Source organism: Capsicum annuum, chromosome 9 (genome assembly GCF_002878395.1).
Source record: "Capsicum annuum cultivar UCD-10X-F1 chromosome 9, UCD10Xv1.1, whole genome shotgun sequence".
In the NCBI taxonomy this organism is placed as follows: Eukaryota; Viridiplantae; Streptophyta; class Magnoliopsida; order Solanales; family Solanaceae; genus Capsicum; species Capsicum annuum.
The window spans coordinates 42,369,206-42,388,379 of NC_061119.1; the positions used below are offsets into that span (position 1 = coordinate 42,369,206).

At 27.7% G+C, this 19,174-nt stretch overlaps 1 protein-coding gene across 3 annotated transcripts; it reads left to right on the forward strand.

The window, feature by feature from the left end:
* Window positions 1-2,598: 2,598 nt before the first annotated feature.
* Window positions 2,599-9,350, forward strand: LOC107854201 (uncharacterized protein At5g49945). 3 transcript variants are annotated; one of them, XM_047396770.1, is made up of 3 exons: window positions 2,599-2,810; window positions 2,889-3,499; window positions 8,785-9,350. In XM_047396770.1, exons 2-3 carry the CDS (start codon window positions 3,149-3,151, stop codon window positions 8,788-8,790), a joined length of 357 nt encoding a protein of 118 aa, XP_047252726.1. In that variant the 5' UTR covers window positions 2,599-2,810; window positions 2,889-3,148; the 3' UTR covers window positions 8,791-9,350. The 3 variants fall into 3 exon arrangements, with proteins under 3 accessions (XP_047252726.1, XP_016554692.1, XP_016554691.1); XM_016699206.2 differs by lacking the exon at window positions 8,785-9,350 and adding an exon at window positions 5,119-5,512 and having other exon boundaries at window positions 2,606-2,810; XM_016699205.2 differs by lacking the exon at window positions 8,785-9,350 and adding an exon at window positions 5,119-5,512 and having other exon boundaries at window positions 2,606-3,499.
* The last annotated feature ends 9,824 nt before the right edge of the window (window positions 9,351-19,174 follow it).

Consider the following 19,174-nt stretch of genomic DNA (forward strand, 5'->3'; position numbering starts at 1 on the left):
CATTTAAGTATCAAAAAATAATAATATTTAATAAAAAGGGTAAAATAGATATAAAATAATAAATTAACTCTTGATGTTTTAAATTAACTTGACATCTTATATGAGGTCCACTTAAATTTTTTTCATAAGTATTCTTACAGTAATTTTGCTATGTTACTTATAAGTAGTTGTTGTAAGTCATTTAAGACATTTATGCTTCGCCGCTTCAACCGTGATTTTACTATATCACCCCTAATTAATTATTGTGATCATCTAAGCATTGTGCCACTTAAATTGAAATAAAAAATATTATAAATTACAATAATTAAAAAATTTAATTATTTGAAGAATATAATTGACTCTCGACGACACAAAGCTCTGTACAAGGGGAGTAATATATATTATTCAAAAATTACATAAAAAGTATAATAAATTAAAATAGTTAACAACTTAAAATATCTAAAAATAATTTAATTTATGATATATTTTTAAAAAATAATTCAAAAATATTATAAATCGCAATAATTAACAACTTAAAAATTTTTAAAGATATAAAATAATTAGTTGACTCTCAAAACTGTATTGGTGTCACTTAAATTGGAATAAAAGAAAAGTATTATAAATCACAATAATTAAAAACTTAAATTATTTTAGAAATATAATTAACTATCAATGCTATAAAAGTTTGGATAAAAAAATAGTGTATATTATTTGAAAATTATATAAAACATCCACAGAAGTATGTTTTATTGTGTTCTCAAAGTCAAATAACTTAAATTAATATGACAGAATGAAACTTATAGTTTGGTTTTTTTATATAATTTTTGAAACACTTAAAATTTAAATTTAAAATATTAATTTAATTTAACTTTAAAGAACACATTGACAAATAAAAGAGAAGGGGAAATGAAAGTAAATGATGTTTATATCGGTTTAGTAGGGGAACACAATGCAATTTTGAATTATTAATTGCAACCCAAATGTGATGTAATATGCAATGACTAGATAATCCTTTATCTTTTTCAACAATTATTTTTTGTTTTATACAACAGGTATCAAGTCTTATGTATCAATTTTAATCTTATACTTTATACTTAATCTAGCTAATCTCAGTCATATGATTAAAGATCTAAACTTCAAAATGCATCAAATTTTGTTATTTATATGAGTAAGTTATACATAATTATCTTGTGAAATAATTTAGCTTCTTGAAAAATATTATCAAGTAGTTAATACATTTTGTGTATTCATATTTTATAATTCAAATTTAAATCAATCCAACTTATTGTAAAATATCTTAACGTTGGGCTTGTGCTGACACGGGTCATGCTCCACTAGTATTATAGAAGAGCCAGTGTCGGTAGGTTTCGATATGCCTCCTTCAACAGGCTGCTTTCTCCATGATTTTACTATACAACCCTTAATTAATTAGTATAAGTTATTTATATATTAAAAAATTAATAATATTTAATTAAAAAATAAAATAGACATTTATGACATGTCTGTTTCAGCTGTCACAATCGTAATTTTACCATGTCACCCCTAATTAATTATTATAAGTCATTTATGTATTGAAAAATTAATAATATTTAATTAAAAAAATTAAATAAATATTTATAACATGTTTGTTTCAGCTGCTTCAATCGTGATTTTACTATGACACCCATAATTAATTATTATAAGTCATTTGTGTATTACAAAATTAACAATGTTTAATTAAAAAAAGTAAATAGACATTTATGACATGTATGTTTCAACTATTTCAACCATAGTTTAACTAAATATCACCCCTAATTAATTATTATAAGTCATTTAAGTATTAAAATAATAATATTTAATAAAAAATAAAATAGATATAAAAATAATAAATTAACTCTTGATGTTTTAAATTAACTTAACGTCTTATATGAGGTCCACTTAAATTTTTCTCACAAATATTTTTATAGTAATTTTGTTATGTCACTTCTAATTAGTTGTTTAAGTCATTTAAGACATTTATGCTTCACTGCTTCAACCGTGATTTTACTATATCACCCCTAATTAATTATTATGGTCATCTAAGCATTGTGTCACTTAAATTGAATTAGAAAAAATATTATAAATCACAATAATTAAAAAGTTAAATTATTTAAAGAATATAATTGGCTATCGACGATACAAAACTCTGTACAAGGAGAGTAGCATATATTATTCAAAAATTACATAAAAAATATTATAAATTACTATAGTTAACAACTTAAAATATCTAAAAGCAATTTAATCTTTCATATATTTCAAAAAAAATACATAAAAAATACTATAAATCACAATAATTAACAACTTATAAATTTAAAAGATATAAAATATTTAGTTGACTTTTGAAATTATATTGGTGTCACTTAAATTGGAATAGAAGAAAAATATTATAAATTACAATAATTAAAAACTTAAATTATTTTTAAAATACAATTGACTATCAAGCTATAAAAGTTTGGACAAAAAAAGGAACATATATTATTTAATTACATAAAAAATATTATAAATTACAATAATTAACAACTTACCCTATTAGAAATTACCCATATTGCAACAGACCTTTTTGACAATGATTTCAAAAGCATTGCAATAGAAGTTCTATTACAAAACCATTGCAAAAAAATTGTTGTAGTGAAACTAGTTGGTGCTATAACCGTTGTAGTGAAACTACTCTTTCCGTCTCCGACTTTATTGAATCTCATCATGGTCCACCTTCTTCTCTTTTGTCAAATCCTACCACTCAAGTTACATCTCGCCATCCGACCCAAAGCCTACGTTGATTTCCTTTGAGTAATGGGATGAAGATAAGTTAGAAGGTATTCCTTAATCTCCGCCCTCTAATTCCTCTTTAATTATGGAATCTGACACAGAGGCTTTCACTTCTTTCCAATTAGATCCCGATTTGAAACCTGAACTGGAGCTTGACACTGAAAGATCGAAATTGATATCGGATTATACTGTTGAGATAGTTCGTGTTTCTTTCTTAATTATGTTTGTAACAAATTAATTTACTGGGAAGAATAAGAATGAGAACATAGTGTTAGCTTGGGAGAGTCAATTCGCAACGAGGAATTCAATATTTGATAAGAATTTTAGTTTATTGGGTGTTGGGGAAACGGAAGATTCTCCATTATTGTTAAAAGAAGGATAAAATATGCTCAAATTTTATACTAGTGGGAAGAGAGTTTGTCAGGGTTTACTGGTTACGATGGAGCTAAAAAGTCGGCAAGATTTGATATTGAGGTTGTATAATATGGTGGTCCCTTGTAAAGATGAGATAACGTTCAAGGTGTATATGAATGATGATGCAATGGATCATGTGGTTGTTGATGTGGCTAAGAAGAAATTGGCCGAGATAATGCAAAAAGAGATTACGGATCTCCAGAGATTTGCATCAGTGGTGAGTCCATCAACTGGGGAGAAGTGGATTACTGATGAGTTGGTTGTTGTTGCTGAGTCCAAAGAGGTGGTAGGGGATATGATCAGTGAAACCGTGCTTGATCAGGTTTGTTTCTTAATGACTTTATCTAGATTTAGTCTTTTGTAGTTCATAGTAGTCTTGGATGTTTTATTGTTTGAAATAACATGAATATTAGTTTGATCTGTGTTAGTCATTCGTGCTATATTAAAATTGTGCTCTTTTACTGGAACGTTTGTTAGTATAATCTACTCAATTGTCATTCTGGTATGTTGTATGCTTCTGGTGGCCTTTATTTTGTCACATTGGCTATTGTTTTATAACAAATAGTAAAACAAATGTTGCTATTGTTGTTGCTTGCATGTAGTGGGGATTCATATGTATAGGGTAATTTTTGTTTCTCCAACGTAATTTTGTCAAATGCAACAAGGATAAAGCAACATAAACTCAACCAGTTTAAGCAAATTTAGAATTCAAAATTTGCAAAAATAGCATACTATGAGTGCTGGTGATTAAATTTTAAATTTTATGTCTGCTTTATGAGTTTTACATATAAGACCAAGCAACATTACTTTTCAATGTTTTGCCACTAGGCTGGTATGCTTCCCCCAGAAAAGTTACTCTAATAGCCTGATCATGTTTGTGAAAATCTTCCTTGTGGTTGGTGGATTTGGTTGATTTTGTTGTATTGGCTCAAAAATAAAACAATAGTCCCATCTAGAAATTTCGATCCATAAGTTTAGGTTTAGATGTTGATGTCCTGCTGCTGCTTCTTTTTTTCCTTTTTCTATTTTTTTGGTTTAAATGCATTATTGTTGTATCAATAGTAACAAGTTCCCCACTAACCCCATTGACATGTGAAATTTTGGACAATCAATCATTGAAGAGAAATAAGCAGTAGGTAACATAGACAATACAACTTTTGCTAGAATAGACAAAACTAAAAGAAAAATGATAAAAATAAACGAATGAGTAAAACAGGAGATTTCAAAATGATAAATCCTCCATAGTTAGGACTCATGAGCCTTGTGGCATGCCCTTCATTCTTAGTCCCCACAAATAGTACTATATGATGAATATTTTAACTGATGTGTCGGCAAAGGGTGATACCATCACCAATAGGAAGCTGGTATATTTCGATTTTGGGATCAGCAGTCAAGGCCTTGTTGAGTTCCATTAAGAAATCCCTATAATACCCAACATATTTCCTCAGGGGTTCATCAAGTAGTGCCACTACTGATCCGTTCTATAGGGTATTGTCATAGCCAATTAGTTCACCAAGCTTGACCAAGTCGATTAATCTCTTGTGGTAGTTCAAGTAGTTATCCTTGTCAGCGTCCACAAATATGAAATCATATGATCCATGATATTTTTCTTGTTATCGAAATTAAAAAAACAAACGTTAACAATCATATACGAGCTTTCAATTTATTCATTTTTTGTTATGTTCATGGAACTTTATTTACTTATGTCTTAATTATTTGGTCAAGCACAGAAAGTGCAGGGCCTTCTTTGAAATCGATTTTGTGAGCTAGTCCGGCTTTTTCAATTACTGGAAGACCAATCTCATAGTTTTCACGGTTGATATCCATCGCTAGAATCTGAATCAATTTTAGCAAACTAGTATAATTTTATTGAAAGTAAAATAATAATAAAAAAATAAATAGCGAGCAATTAGTGAAAGTTAATTACCGTGCCATCATCAGGAAGATCCATGGCAATAGCAAGCAGAGAGTAACCAGTAAAAACCCCAATCTCCATAATGTTCTTGGCATTGATGAGTTTGAGAAGTATATTCAAGAATTGCCCTTTATCAGCAGCAGAGGCAGTCATAAGGTTCCAAGGGTGTTTTGCAGTAATCTCTCTTAGCTCTTTCATTGATTCGGGCTCTCTTGAGTACACACTTTTTTTAAGAATGTAAACTTAAATTTAACTATATTGAATTTGATGTATTACATATATTTAGTAGTTGTTTTTGAGGCTTCTTCTCTTAACACCATTCAAGTGGTTAAGGAGTAAGTGCTCCGTACGTGTATTTTTTGTTTGTTCAATGACATCTTTACCTAATTGCCAAAAAAATTATTTGTTTGTCACAACTAATTACATTGTAAAGCTGATCCATGGATCAAATGAGTGTCACGTTCAACTATAGATTTGGTTTCACATAAAAAACTCATTTCCATTTGGTTTCCTATCATGATCTAGAAACATCCTAGTCTCAGCTTTTGAAGCCACAAAATTGGCATCCTCATTCGAATAGAAAGTAAATGATGCATTTTAGACCAATGAAAGCTTGCTGGAAGAGGTTAGTTCTTGCTAGACCACTCATCTCGAACCTGGAAAGTCTCTACTCTATTTGGTCTCTATCCTTTCTTGGAATTATAATTCTCTTATTTGTTAAAAATCAGGTGTTAGAATCTTTAAACTTTCTTGGAAAACGTGCGTTTTTAGTAAACATCCTGAAGAGTTGTTAATCATTGAGGTTAGAGTTGTTCGAGTGTTTTTTTAGCTGTGACGATTTGAAGTGAAATTGATCAGTAATATTGCTCACTACTAGTTCTTACAAAAAGTAGTGCTATGAAGTCTTTGATAAAATAATTTGTGTTCACTCATTGGCTAACTATAGCTGATAAAGTCACCTTTGTACAAGTCTTAAACATCAAATTCTAACACCATTTTAGTGTTCTTCTTACCCAATTGGTTCTGGTTCTTATATGGGTGTCAAGTGGGTCAGGCCGGGCCGACCCGGCCCTCGTAACTAACCCGGCTCGGTTTGACCCGGCCCGGTAAGCCCTAGGGCTTTAGGGTTCCGGGTCCTGAGCCGGTTATTTTTTAAAATGGGTCCGGCTAACCTGGCCCGGGCCAAGCCCGGTCCAGGCCCATCGATTAATTGGCCCGGCCCAGCCCGGCCGGATAAATTTAAAAAAAAGAAGAGATTTTGGCTTTTGGGCCAAACTAGCCGTTGGCCCAACGGCTATATAGCCGTTTTTGGGTCCAAACAGCTAGTTTGGGCCCATTTATTAAAAAAAAAAAACAAAAAATTTTAAAAAATATTTTTTAATCCCAAAAAAAAATCTATAAATACCCTACAACTTCAAATCATTTTTCACACAATTTTTCACTCTCTCAAATCTCATTCTCTCTCAATTCTCAATTCTCAATTCTCAATTCTCAAATATTCAATATATTTAATTTCTTAAAGTGTTCACTTTAATTTTTTAATTTTTCGTTTACAAAGTACGAGCGGAAGTTTCTAAAGTCGCAATCTTCGGATACTTTCAAAATTTGGTATTGTCGTTCCATCTCTCACGTTTAATTTTTATTTATTGTATTAATTGTTTAATATTTAATTTTATTATATTTGTGTATTTTGAATATTTTTAGTTTAATTTAATTTATATTACGGACAAATTAAGAAACCTTGCTACTAAAGGTGTTAAATTTTTTGTCCCGGAAGTGGTAGTGGTAGTAAAAAGCGAATTACTAGCGGTAGAGGTAGTTCAAGTAGTAGATATACCCGTGTGCCTTCGCCTCCGGTACCGCTTGGTACACCTTTTGAGGAAGAAATAGGTGTACGTGCTCATGATATGGATTATGTAGAAGCCCAGGAAAATTACGGTATAGAAGAAGAAAATGAAGTAGATGCGGTTAATTTAGACGAAGATAATGAAAATATTGCTGAGACACCCGCAGTTAGAGATGCTAACGTTAGATCTGAATCAGTTAATCTCCCTCCCCGTCCTCCCAGTGCCCCAAAATCTCGTAAAAGAACTAGTATTGCATGGCAATTTTTTGAACGTATATCAGATATTGAGGTGCAATGTAATATTTGTCAACAAATATATAAACATAGAAGTGGAGGCAAGCAAGGGGGTATGGGTACGTTAATGAGATATGTAGCTGAAGATCACAAAAGAGAGTTAAATATTGCAAAAGGTGGTAGGGATGTTGGTGGGTCAACGTAAAATAGAATGGACCCAGCAATCGGTCACGTAGCGAAAAAGTATAATAAATTGAGGGACCGGAAAGAAATAGCTAAAATGGTAGCTGTGGGTTGTTTGCCTTTTAATTTTCCTTCTTCTTGATGCCTTTATTAGTTATATACAAGCAATTTATAATCCTATGTTTAACGGTATTCCTAGAACTACTTGTCGGTCTGATATTTTTAGACTTCATTCACAATATTGTTTTTATTTATCAACATTGTTAAAAAATATTCAATGTAGATTGTCCCTAACTTCTGATCTTGGTCGTGCTGTAAATAAAAATGATTATTTAACCGTTACTTGTCATTGGATGGATAGTAATTTCGTGATGCAAAAACGTATTCTTGCTTTTTTATATGATGAAGATCGTAAACATACTGGACAATTTATTGCTGATTCTATTGTTAAAATTGCCGGATATTATGGTATCGAAAATAAAATTTTATGTATTGCTTTTGATAATGCTTCTAACAACAACACTGCTATAAAAAAATTAAAATTTACGCTATCTCCGCCCTTGCATGAAATTTTTCATATTAAGTGTGCATGTCATATATATAATTTAATTGTAAAAGATGGTCTTGAGTTTCATATTGAAAAAATTCGTCTTGCTGTTGGTTTTATTCAAGGAAATAATCGTAGATCGAGAATTAGAGAATTTAAAGTTAAATGTCAAGAAAATGGACTTACACCGATTTTGATGCCTGAGGAAATTGATACTAGATGGAATTCTACGTATGAATTTTTAAAAACTTGTTATAAATATAGAATTCTTATTACACCAGCTTTTAACCAACATTGCGGTTCATTTGTTGATTCTGTTGATTGCATGCTACATAATTCTGATTGGGTTGTAATTAATGATCTTGTTAAGTTTTTAGAAAAATTTTATGTAGCTACGGCTGAATTTTCCAGTGCTTATTATCCTACTGTTTGTAATATTTTGGCATATATAGCCGATATTTCTGGTTTGCTCAAAGAATATAAAAATAAAGAAGGTTATAAAGAAGTTGTTGGCTCCATGTTTACGAAATTTAAAAAATATTTTTTTCCGATTTTCCCTATTTACTTGGTTGGTGCTATGCTAAATCCGTGCATGAAATATAATAATATGTGTCACTTTAGTACTTTTATTTATACTAAATTAGAAATAAATACTAACCATGATTCTGAACAAGTACAACCTGATTTGTGGACGGCTACAGCTGATGCAAAGGATTACATAGAAAAATTATATAATCACTATGCTGATTTATTTGATTTAGCCGTACCTACAAATATTACTCCAACTGTCGCTCCTCATCCTCTCGAGGAGCCATCATCTTCTAAAAGGCTGACACATAGTGGTTTTTCTGATTCGTTTTATGATTTAAATTGTTGGAACAGTGTTGATAAGAGAAGTTACACATCAACTTATCGGGAAGAGCTGAAATATTATCTTCGGACGGCACCAGAGGATCGCAGACGACGGATCAACACGTTGGATTGGTGGAGGAGTAATGAAACACAATATCCTATGCTTTCAAGATTAGTTAGAGATATCTTGAATGTTCCAATGTCAACCGTTGCATCAGAGAGCGCCTTTAGTCAGGGACGACAGCAGCTTGGACGACAGCAGCTTAGAGACAACCGACACTCATTGGGAAACAATGCAATGAATGTTCTAGTTTGCCTCAGAGATTGGATTAGAGCGGAAAGAAGAAACCAAGGAATGGAATCGGAGCCGAGCGACGAGCTGAAACTTGAAGAAATTATGACTTCACGGGAGAACTCAGCAGAATCAAGTCCAATGCATGGTTTTGCCCTCGTTGACTTCGACTATCCTATGCAAGTTCCCATTAATATTAACATGAATGAGTTGAAAAAAATGATGCATAATTTATAGATTTTTAATTCATGTAAATTATAAATTTTGGAACATTTTGCAATCAATAAAATTCCCCAAATTCATTCACTCCTTAGTCCTTGCTTTTTTTTTTTTCATTTAACAATTTAAAATTTAAAATTGAATTTCTAGTTTTCTACTTTAAATTAAAAACTTACTTCTAATATATTATTAATTTACTACCAAATATTATTAATTTATTATATTAAGTAGCATATATTTTGTATATTTGTGCATATATCTTCTATAGAAGTGTATATTTAACGTATACATGTGTATATGTTTTATAAATTAGTATATAGGTATATCTATATATATTGTAATGTATATATAATGTAGTATATTTTATAAGTAGTAGTATATATACATTGAATGGTGCGTATACACGTGTATATATCTTCTATAGAAGTGTATATTTAACGTATACATGTGTATATGCTTTATAAATTAGTATATAAGTATATCTATATATATTGTAATGTATATATAATGTAGTATATTTTATAAGTAGTAGTATATATGCATTGAATGGTGCGTATACATAGAATAGAGTGTATATATGTGAATAGATCATCTATAGACGTGTATATTTAACGTATACATGTGTATATATTTTATAAATTAATATATAACTATACAAATATATATTGTAATGTATATATATTATAATATATTTCATTTAAAGTATTACATATACATAGAATAGAGTGTATATATGTGAATAGATCTTCTATAGACGTGTATGTTTAACGTATACATGTGTATATATTTTATAAATTAATATATAACTATACGAATATATATTGCAATGTATATATATTGTAGTATATTCATTTAAAGTATTACATATACATAGAATAGAGTGTATGTATGTGAATAGATCTTCTATAGACGTGTATATTTAATGTATATATGTGTATATATTTTATAAATTAGTATAGATACAAATATATATTGTAATGTATATATATTGTAGTATATCTCATTTAAAGTATTACATATACATAGAATAGAGTGTATATATGTGAATAGATCTTCTATAGACGTGTATATTTAACGTATACATGTGTATATGTTTTATAAATTAGTATATAACTATACAAATATATATTGTAATGTATATATATTATAGTATATTTCATTTAAAGTATTACATATACATAGATTAGAGTGTATATATGTGAATAGATCTTCTATAAACGTGTATATTTAACGTATACATGTGTATATATATATATATATATATATAATTATATATATATATATATATATATATATATATATATATATTGTAGTATATTTTATTTAAACTTTAAAGTTTAAAGTAGTACATATATATTTGGATGGTGCGTATATATGTGTAATTGTGTATATGTGTATATATTTTTTAAATTCTAATGTAGTATATACTATATATATAGTGTATATATATTTTTAACGTATTTATAATGTATATAGGTGGGTATATATAATGTATATTGAAAAAAAGTTTTTTTTTTATATTTTTGACCGATTTTTTAATCGGGTTTGACCGGGTTGGGTTAAGTGGGTCGGGTTAGGGTGGTTTTTGATTTTTTTACTGTTGGGCCCAGACCGGCCCGGCCCACTTAGACCCCAACCCGGACCCAAACCGGCCCTCAACCCGGTTAAATAGCACGGGCCGGTTCCGGGTTGGTCCGGCCCGGCCCACTTGATAGCCATAGGTTCTTATGACATGGTAATATGATAATTCCTTAATATTGTGCATTTATTTGCATGCGACTGGATGTTTGTCCTAATTTTATTAAAGTTCCATAATTCACAACTTTAGCTGACTGGTGATAATCATATTGGTTAACTTACCAAATTATACTTGCACATTGTACAACCTTTCTCGCCCTGAATTGTTATATTCTGCAGGAGTGTATTTTGACCGTTTTTTGTTTCCTAGTGGAGACGGAATGAGACATTGGACTATTTCCAATTCTCTTTTGTTTCATAATACTAAACTACTGGAAAATATGTTAGGGCTTCTAATAACCATGTAACTTTTATTCTATCATTTATCTCTTAAATTTGATCCCCTGTTGTATCTTCCTTGGGCTTTCATGGAATTGGACGATGTATTGTTCCCACTTCTAATGTTGCCCCCTATTGTATTGTTCCCACTTCTAATGTTGTTCCCTCTTTCTTCAGCAAAACTTCAAAATGTGACTCCTGTTTTGGAAATCAATACTGATGAAGGAGATGCTATTGGATTGGAAATCAAAAGAAAGTCCTCAGCAGGTATTGCTACTGTGACTGCTTGATGCCTTCTTGAATATTAATTTATTATATAAGCACCATAATGCTACCTAACAAATTTCTATTACTTGTCACCAATAATGAAACTAATAAGTTTTTTCATATTGTTCAAGTTAACAAAGTTGTAGGTGTTAATATTTATTTTTGAATTCTTTGCCAGAATGAAATATGCCTTTTAGCTGATGATGTTGTATTTCCACAGTTAAAGGGAGCTTCAAATGACAATGGTGAACAAAATGGAGGTTCAGCAGCATTTGCAAAAGATTGCAAAGATGACTAAGTCGTGGATCTTCAAAAGCCTTGTAATGTAAAAGTCTGGTAAAACTCCTCTGAAGCATCATTTGTTTTAGATTGACCACATCTTCTATTCATAATGTGTTAAAGCAGTAAGTAGGAAGTTTACTTTATTGTGCTTATGATTAGTGCTCTTTGTTGTCCATAAGGAGTGTTTGGTCCCCAAACATTATTTTGTATGCAGATAGTATTCATGTATACTTTCTAATTTATGATGTGTACATATTGTGTTGTAATTTATTATGTATGTAAATAAAAATTTACATTAATACAAGTGATTATTTTATATAAATCGTTTCAATTTAATAACATGTGGCAATAATCGTTGCAATAGATCAATAAACCATTGCAATAGGTAGTCAAAAATCGTTGTGAAAGACCAATAAAATCATTGCAATAGTTTAATGAAATAGTTGTAATAGGTACTCAAAAATCGTTGCAACAGAATAACAAAACCGGCACAATAGATGTTATTGCAACAGTTTAATATCATTGTGATAGAATCTTTTGCAACGGTTAGTGACCATTGTAATAGATGAAAAGAGGCATCTCAATAAGTCAAAAGGTAACCGTTGCTATAACTTCACGTATGACGACGGTTTCAGCCAACCATCGCATAAACCATTGCCATAGACCTATCGCAACACCCACATATAAGACGCTTACTGAACCGATGGCGGTAGAACTATGACAATGATTTTGTTGTCTATTGCAATGGTTTTACAACCGTCACTATAGGGGTAATTTCCAGTAGTGTTAAATTATCTAAATATATATTAAAAGTATTATTGATTATCTAAATTCTATTTGTGTCACATAAATTGAGACAAAAAATAACATATATTGAACCTGTATTAGATTCCGGATAAATCTTAGAATGTATATGCAATCCTTTATTTTTAAAGTTTTGTTTAAATATATCAAGATTGAAAAGGCAAGTTCTAATACAACATATCAAAATGTGTATAAGAAATAATGTTAGCATAAATAATACCAGTATTACTAATACAAGCATTAATGCAAACATTACTAACACATTCTATTCAAAATTGTTTCTATACACTCTAACAAACGACTCTTACGTTTTAATGGAGGGAACATATACAAAAGCAAAGTTCGATAAAACATTTACAGAAATATGTTTTATCCCGTTCTCAAAATCAAATAACTTAAATTATTACGAAAGATGATAACTTATAGTTTTCTTTTTATATAATTTTTGAAACACTTAAAAGTTAAATTTAAAATATTAATTTATTTAACTTTAGAGAACAAGTTGACAAATAAAAGAGAAGGAGAAATGAAAGTAAAAGATATTTATGTCGGCTTAGTAGGGTATATAATGCAATTTTGGGTTATTAATTGCAACCCACATGTTATGTAATATACAATTACTAGATAACTCTTTATCTTTTTCAATAATTACTAGTCAAGTGTACATGTTTTGCACGTGTGAATGATGATAATAATAAGTGTATATAAAAGAATAAATTACTATCTATTGAACAATGTACTTGATCCGTCTTAAAAAATTATACTATTATGAATCGGATCCATTTAAAGTAATGTAAGGCTAATTTCTTAATAGAGAAAAAGCTCGTCCTTCAAAAGATCTCTCATTTCTCTCTTTCTATACCGCCCACGTCAAGGCAAGTAAAATTATATTCCATGCCATACATCTTCTCATCCAAGACTAATAATTAAAAATTGTGAAACAAATATATGAACACATTTTTTTTTTAAAAAAAGATATATTGAAATATTAATTATTTAATATTATACTTTAAAATAACAAATTTTTTCAGAGTTTTGATGCTAAAACATAAATCGAGCGATGCAAATTATTCCTAGCGTCCATATCTAAGAACCTGACGGAAGATTGAAATCGATTATAAATTTGAGTTGCTAATTCATGAAAATTCTAATCCCCATTTTGTTTTATCTTCTACCCAACTAATGACTTTGTTTAATACTTGTTTAATACTATGATTTGTTTGTTATCATGACAAATCATAATTATTACTTTATTTTCTCTTATTAGTTCTTTTACGTAAGTATGATTCTGACAAAAGAGTATTAACTTGATTTATGCCTTAATAAGAAATAAAGCTAACATGAATAAGAAATACAATTACTATATATATATATATATATACACCTTAAATTCACTCGTAATCGGCATGCAGTCTCGTTCACATACTTCACATATCTCTTTCTTCATTTGAACAAATATATTAAAAATCAATCAATAATGCTTTTTTACGGAGATAAATACAAATAATTTAAAATTATGAAAAAAATCATTTTAAAAGTCAAATGATCTTCAATTTTAATAAGCCTAATTTAAACCAATAACAAAAGAATATAAACTTATTTTGAAGGCAATTTTTTTTTAAAAAAGGCAGCAAACAAAAGCTTAACCCCCCCCCCCCCCCCCCAAAAAAAAAAAGCTCAAATTTGAAAAAAAAGTGGGGGGGGGGGGGGGGCGTAAAAAATAATTTGGATCCATGGGGTTGGAACGTATATATCAAGTCTATATATTTAATTAAAATAAGATGTGATCTTTTACATATATTTTAGGACTGTTAATTTCTTCCCATATATTTTAGGATTCATATATTTTATGCAATTTAGGATTCTAATTTCTTTCTATATATTTCTTTGATCAGGGTTCTTTCCATATATTTTAGTAGTTCTTAATTTAATAATATAATAATTAAAAAGAAGTGAAAACACGATTTTATCTATTATAGGACGTTTTAATGAAGGGCAAAAAGTTTAAATCACTTTTCTAAGGATCTTCACACTTTTAATATATTATAGATTCTCTATTTTATACAACATGTGTCAGTCAAGTCTTATGTATTAATTTTAATCTCATATTTGCACTTAATGTAGTAAATCTCAATCATATGATTAAAGATCTAAACTTCAAAATTCATTGAATTTTGATATTTATATGAGTAAAAAGTTATTCATAATTATCTTGTGAGATAATTTGGCTGCTTGAAAAATATTATCAAGTAATAATATTTTTTATGTATTCATACGGAGGGTATTTTATTCATCTACTATACAAGCTGATAATGTCTCATTGGGTTATATGTCTGCTTCAACAGACTACTTGGTTTGTCATTTTACAATATCACTCCTAATTAATTATTATAAGTCATTTATATATATTAAAAATTTAATAATATTTAATACAAAAATTAAAATAGACATTTATGATATGTCTGCTTTAGCTGCTTCAATTAAAATTTTATTAAATATTACTCCTAATTAATTTTTATAAGTCATTTAAGTATTAAAAAATTTATTTAAAAAAACTTAAAATGTATATAAAATGATAAATTATTTCTTATTATTTTAAATTAAATTGACATCTTATATAAGACCAACTTAAATTTTTTTCACAAATATTTTTTATAAGTAACTTTGCTTATCACTTTTTACTAAATATCTTCCCTGATTAATTATTATAAGTCATTTAAGTATTAAAAATTTAATAATATTTAATAAAAAGCCAATATAGACATAAAATAAAAATTAACTCTTGATTGTTTAAATTAATTTGACATTTTATATGAATCTCACTTAAATTTTTTTCACAAATATTTTTCATACTAACTTTTCTATATCACTTTTTACTAAATATCTCTCCTAATCAATTTTTATAATTCATCTAATATTAAAAAACTAATAATATTTAATAAATAAGGTAATATAGACCTAAAATAATAAATTAACTCTTGATGTTTTAAATTAACTTGACGTCTTATATAAGGCTCACTTAATTTTTTCACAGATATTTTTATAGTAATTTTGCTATATCACTTCTAATTAGTTGTTGTAAGTCATTTAAGACATGCTTGCTTCGCTGCTTCAATAGTGATTTTACTATATCACATCTAATTAATTATTATGGCTATCTAAGCATTGTGTCACTTAAATTGACATTGTGATTTATTATATGATAAGCAGATAACGGATCGACATGTTTGCTTGTGTTGCCTGTTTAGATATTTTCTTCTATGCTTGTTTATTATACTTTTCTTTTTAATTTGTTATATACTTGAGAATTACGTAAAAGTATTATAAATCAAATAATTAGCAATATAAAATAAAAAAGACGTAAAAAAATTTAGTTGACTCTCTAAATTTTATTACTGCCACATTAATTGGAACAAAAGAAAAAAATACTATAATTCACAGTAATTAAAAGTTTAAAATATTTTTAAAAAATATATAAGAAATTTAGTTAACTATCAAAACTATATCAATACCACACAAAATTAACAATAATTAATCTAAAAATGTTATTTACATTGCACCCGTAGCTAACCCGGGCCATATCACCCGTAGTTTATTGAGAAGCAATTGTTTTTGGTCAATAAATTTTGTAGCACTACACGATAATTAGTGTTTGGTTAAATAATATTAAAAAAAAATTGAAGTGTAGCTTTTTCAAAAAGTATTTTTCAAAAAATAATTTAAAAATAAAATTATTTTCGTAATTCTAGAGCTTTTGCTATACTTCCAAAAGCTTTGGCCAAAAAACCAAAAGAAACAAACATTTAGGTTCGTTTGGTTTGAATACAAGTTATGCTGAAATTAGTTATGATGGGATAAGTTATACTGAGATTAATTATGCTGAGATTATGTTTTATTGAGTGTTTTGTTTGTTGTATTCAAAATAATATGCATTGTATAATTTCTAAAAATAAGTTCATTGATTTTAAAAAATACCCTCCACCTTATTTAACTTTTTATATATAATTTCTTTTTAAGCTTTAGTTCTTCATTCTTAAAAATAAAACTTTCAGCTTATTTAACTTAATTTTCTTGTGTGTGTATTCCAATAATTATGTCTTGTATATTAAAAAAATAAAATTTTCATCTTATTAATTTAAAATTTTCTTGTGTGTCTTTTCATGATTATCTCATGTGTTAGAAATAAATCTTACATTTTCTTTAGTTTGAAATAAAACTTTCAACTGTCACTTCATTTAAATACAAATCACTCATATATTATAAAATATTAAAATTATCTTCATTTTAATTGATTACAATATCAATTTTCAAGTGATTAAAAATTATTTAATTTAAAGATGTAATTTAACAATGGAGTCAACATTTTTTATTATTCTTAAGAGAAATCAAAATGTATAAATAAACATAATAATTAGTCAAATAAATGCAACGTATAATATATTCATAAATAAAAAATATATTTATATAGTGTAATTTTTTTAATAGAATATATGAAGATTTATCATAAATTAACGAGTAGTGGAGGTTGTGAATACTATTACAAATGATATTAAAAGTCTTGTGAATATGCATGGATATGAAAAGTGATTATAAAAAATATTTGTGGGGTACTTTTGTCATATTAATTACTTTATTCAAAAATAACTAATTTTGGTATTACTATACCACCAAAAGGAAGGAATATCTTATCCCGGTACTAATTAATAGTCCTGCGATAAGTTATTCTAAGTTGTACACCGAAACAGAAATTATGAGACACTAAAATTTGATCCCAAAATTACTTATTTTTATCCCACAAACCAAACAACCCCTTATATTATCTCTCAAAAACTTGGTCAAACAATCTACTAATCAACCTTTATCAAGCTTGGAAAAAAGGTTATTTTTCACCCTGAAAATTAATCGAACTGATTGTTAGCTTTTTCATCATATTAGATGTCATTATGACTTTATAATTGATCATATTGAATAGGAATTATTTGATAATGTTAAAAAAAAAAAAAAAAAACCAAATGCAACCTATTAAATTCCTATACAAATAAAAATATTATATTGTAGCCGAGCCGAGCCATATTTAATTGTTTTGGTAAATTTCGCAGGTATTTAAAGCTTTAAGCAACCAGTTTCAGCGACATAGAATTGTGATAAATATAGGTTAATCGGGCAAAACATATGACTAGTGATACATTTTAGCATAATCTTGTGTGCCTTTAACCTAGATTTTTATGTTATCACCAGCAATTTAAAAATCATGGAATAATCACTAACGTTTACTAAAATTGGAAAATATATTAACTAGTTGCTTATGTAGCTTAGTGGGGGGAACATTTTAGGTTCCCCTTAATTTCTTATTTTGAGGGAATCCACTGCTACGACTAGATAAATATATAAATTATGTTTATTTGTATATTTTAATTTCTCTAAGAAATAATAAAATTTTTTAAGAATAAATATTTAAAACTTAAAAAGAAATATATATATAAAAAAAGTTAAATAAGATGGAGGGTATTTTGGTAATCAATCAATTTATTCCTAGAAATTATACCATGCATATTACTTTGAATACAACAAACCAAACACTCAATAAAAAATAATCCTAGCATAACTAATCCCAGTATAACTTATCTCATCACAACTTATCCCAGCATAACTAATCCTGATATAACTTGTTTTCAAACCAAACGACCCCGGAGCCATTTGGTTTACAAATAATCCCGGGATAAAACTTTTTATCCGTCGTTTGGTTGTAAATATTTGGGATAACTTATCTCGGGACTAATAATTAATCCCGGGATAGGTTATCCACCCAAATGGTGGGATAACAATCCCAGAATTATTTTTCTTTGGCATAAAATTATACAAGGAAAAAAATACCCTCTTGGGATTGTTATATATAATTAAATTATATATAATTAAACATAATTAACATAATTTAACATAATTTATTATAATTAAATATATTAACATAATATATATATAATTAAACATAATTAACGTATATATATTCATAATATTATACGTTTGGTTGTAATACATACACATATATATATATATATATATATATATATATTATATTCATAAATAATAAATTATGTTTAATTAACGTATAATATATTCACTAATTATAAATATAATATATTACGTAATATATAATGTAATTACGTAATATATAACGTATAATATTATGAATATATATACGTTAATTATGTTTAATTATATATATTATATTAATATATTTAATTATAATATATTATGTTAAATTATGTTAATTATGTTTAATTATATATAACATAATATACAACGTAATACATTCTCACACACACATAAATTATGTTTAATTAACGTATAATATATTCATAAATAAATAAATAAATTTTGAACAGTTTACCATTCAAAATGGTTTGTAAAATATATAAATTATGTTTATTTATATATTTTAATTTCTCTAAAAAATGATAAAAAAAATTTAAGAATGAATATTTAAAGCTTAAAAAGAAATATATATATATATATATATATATATATATATAAAGTTAAATA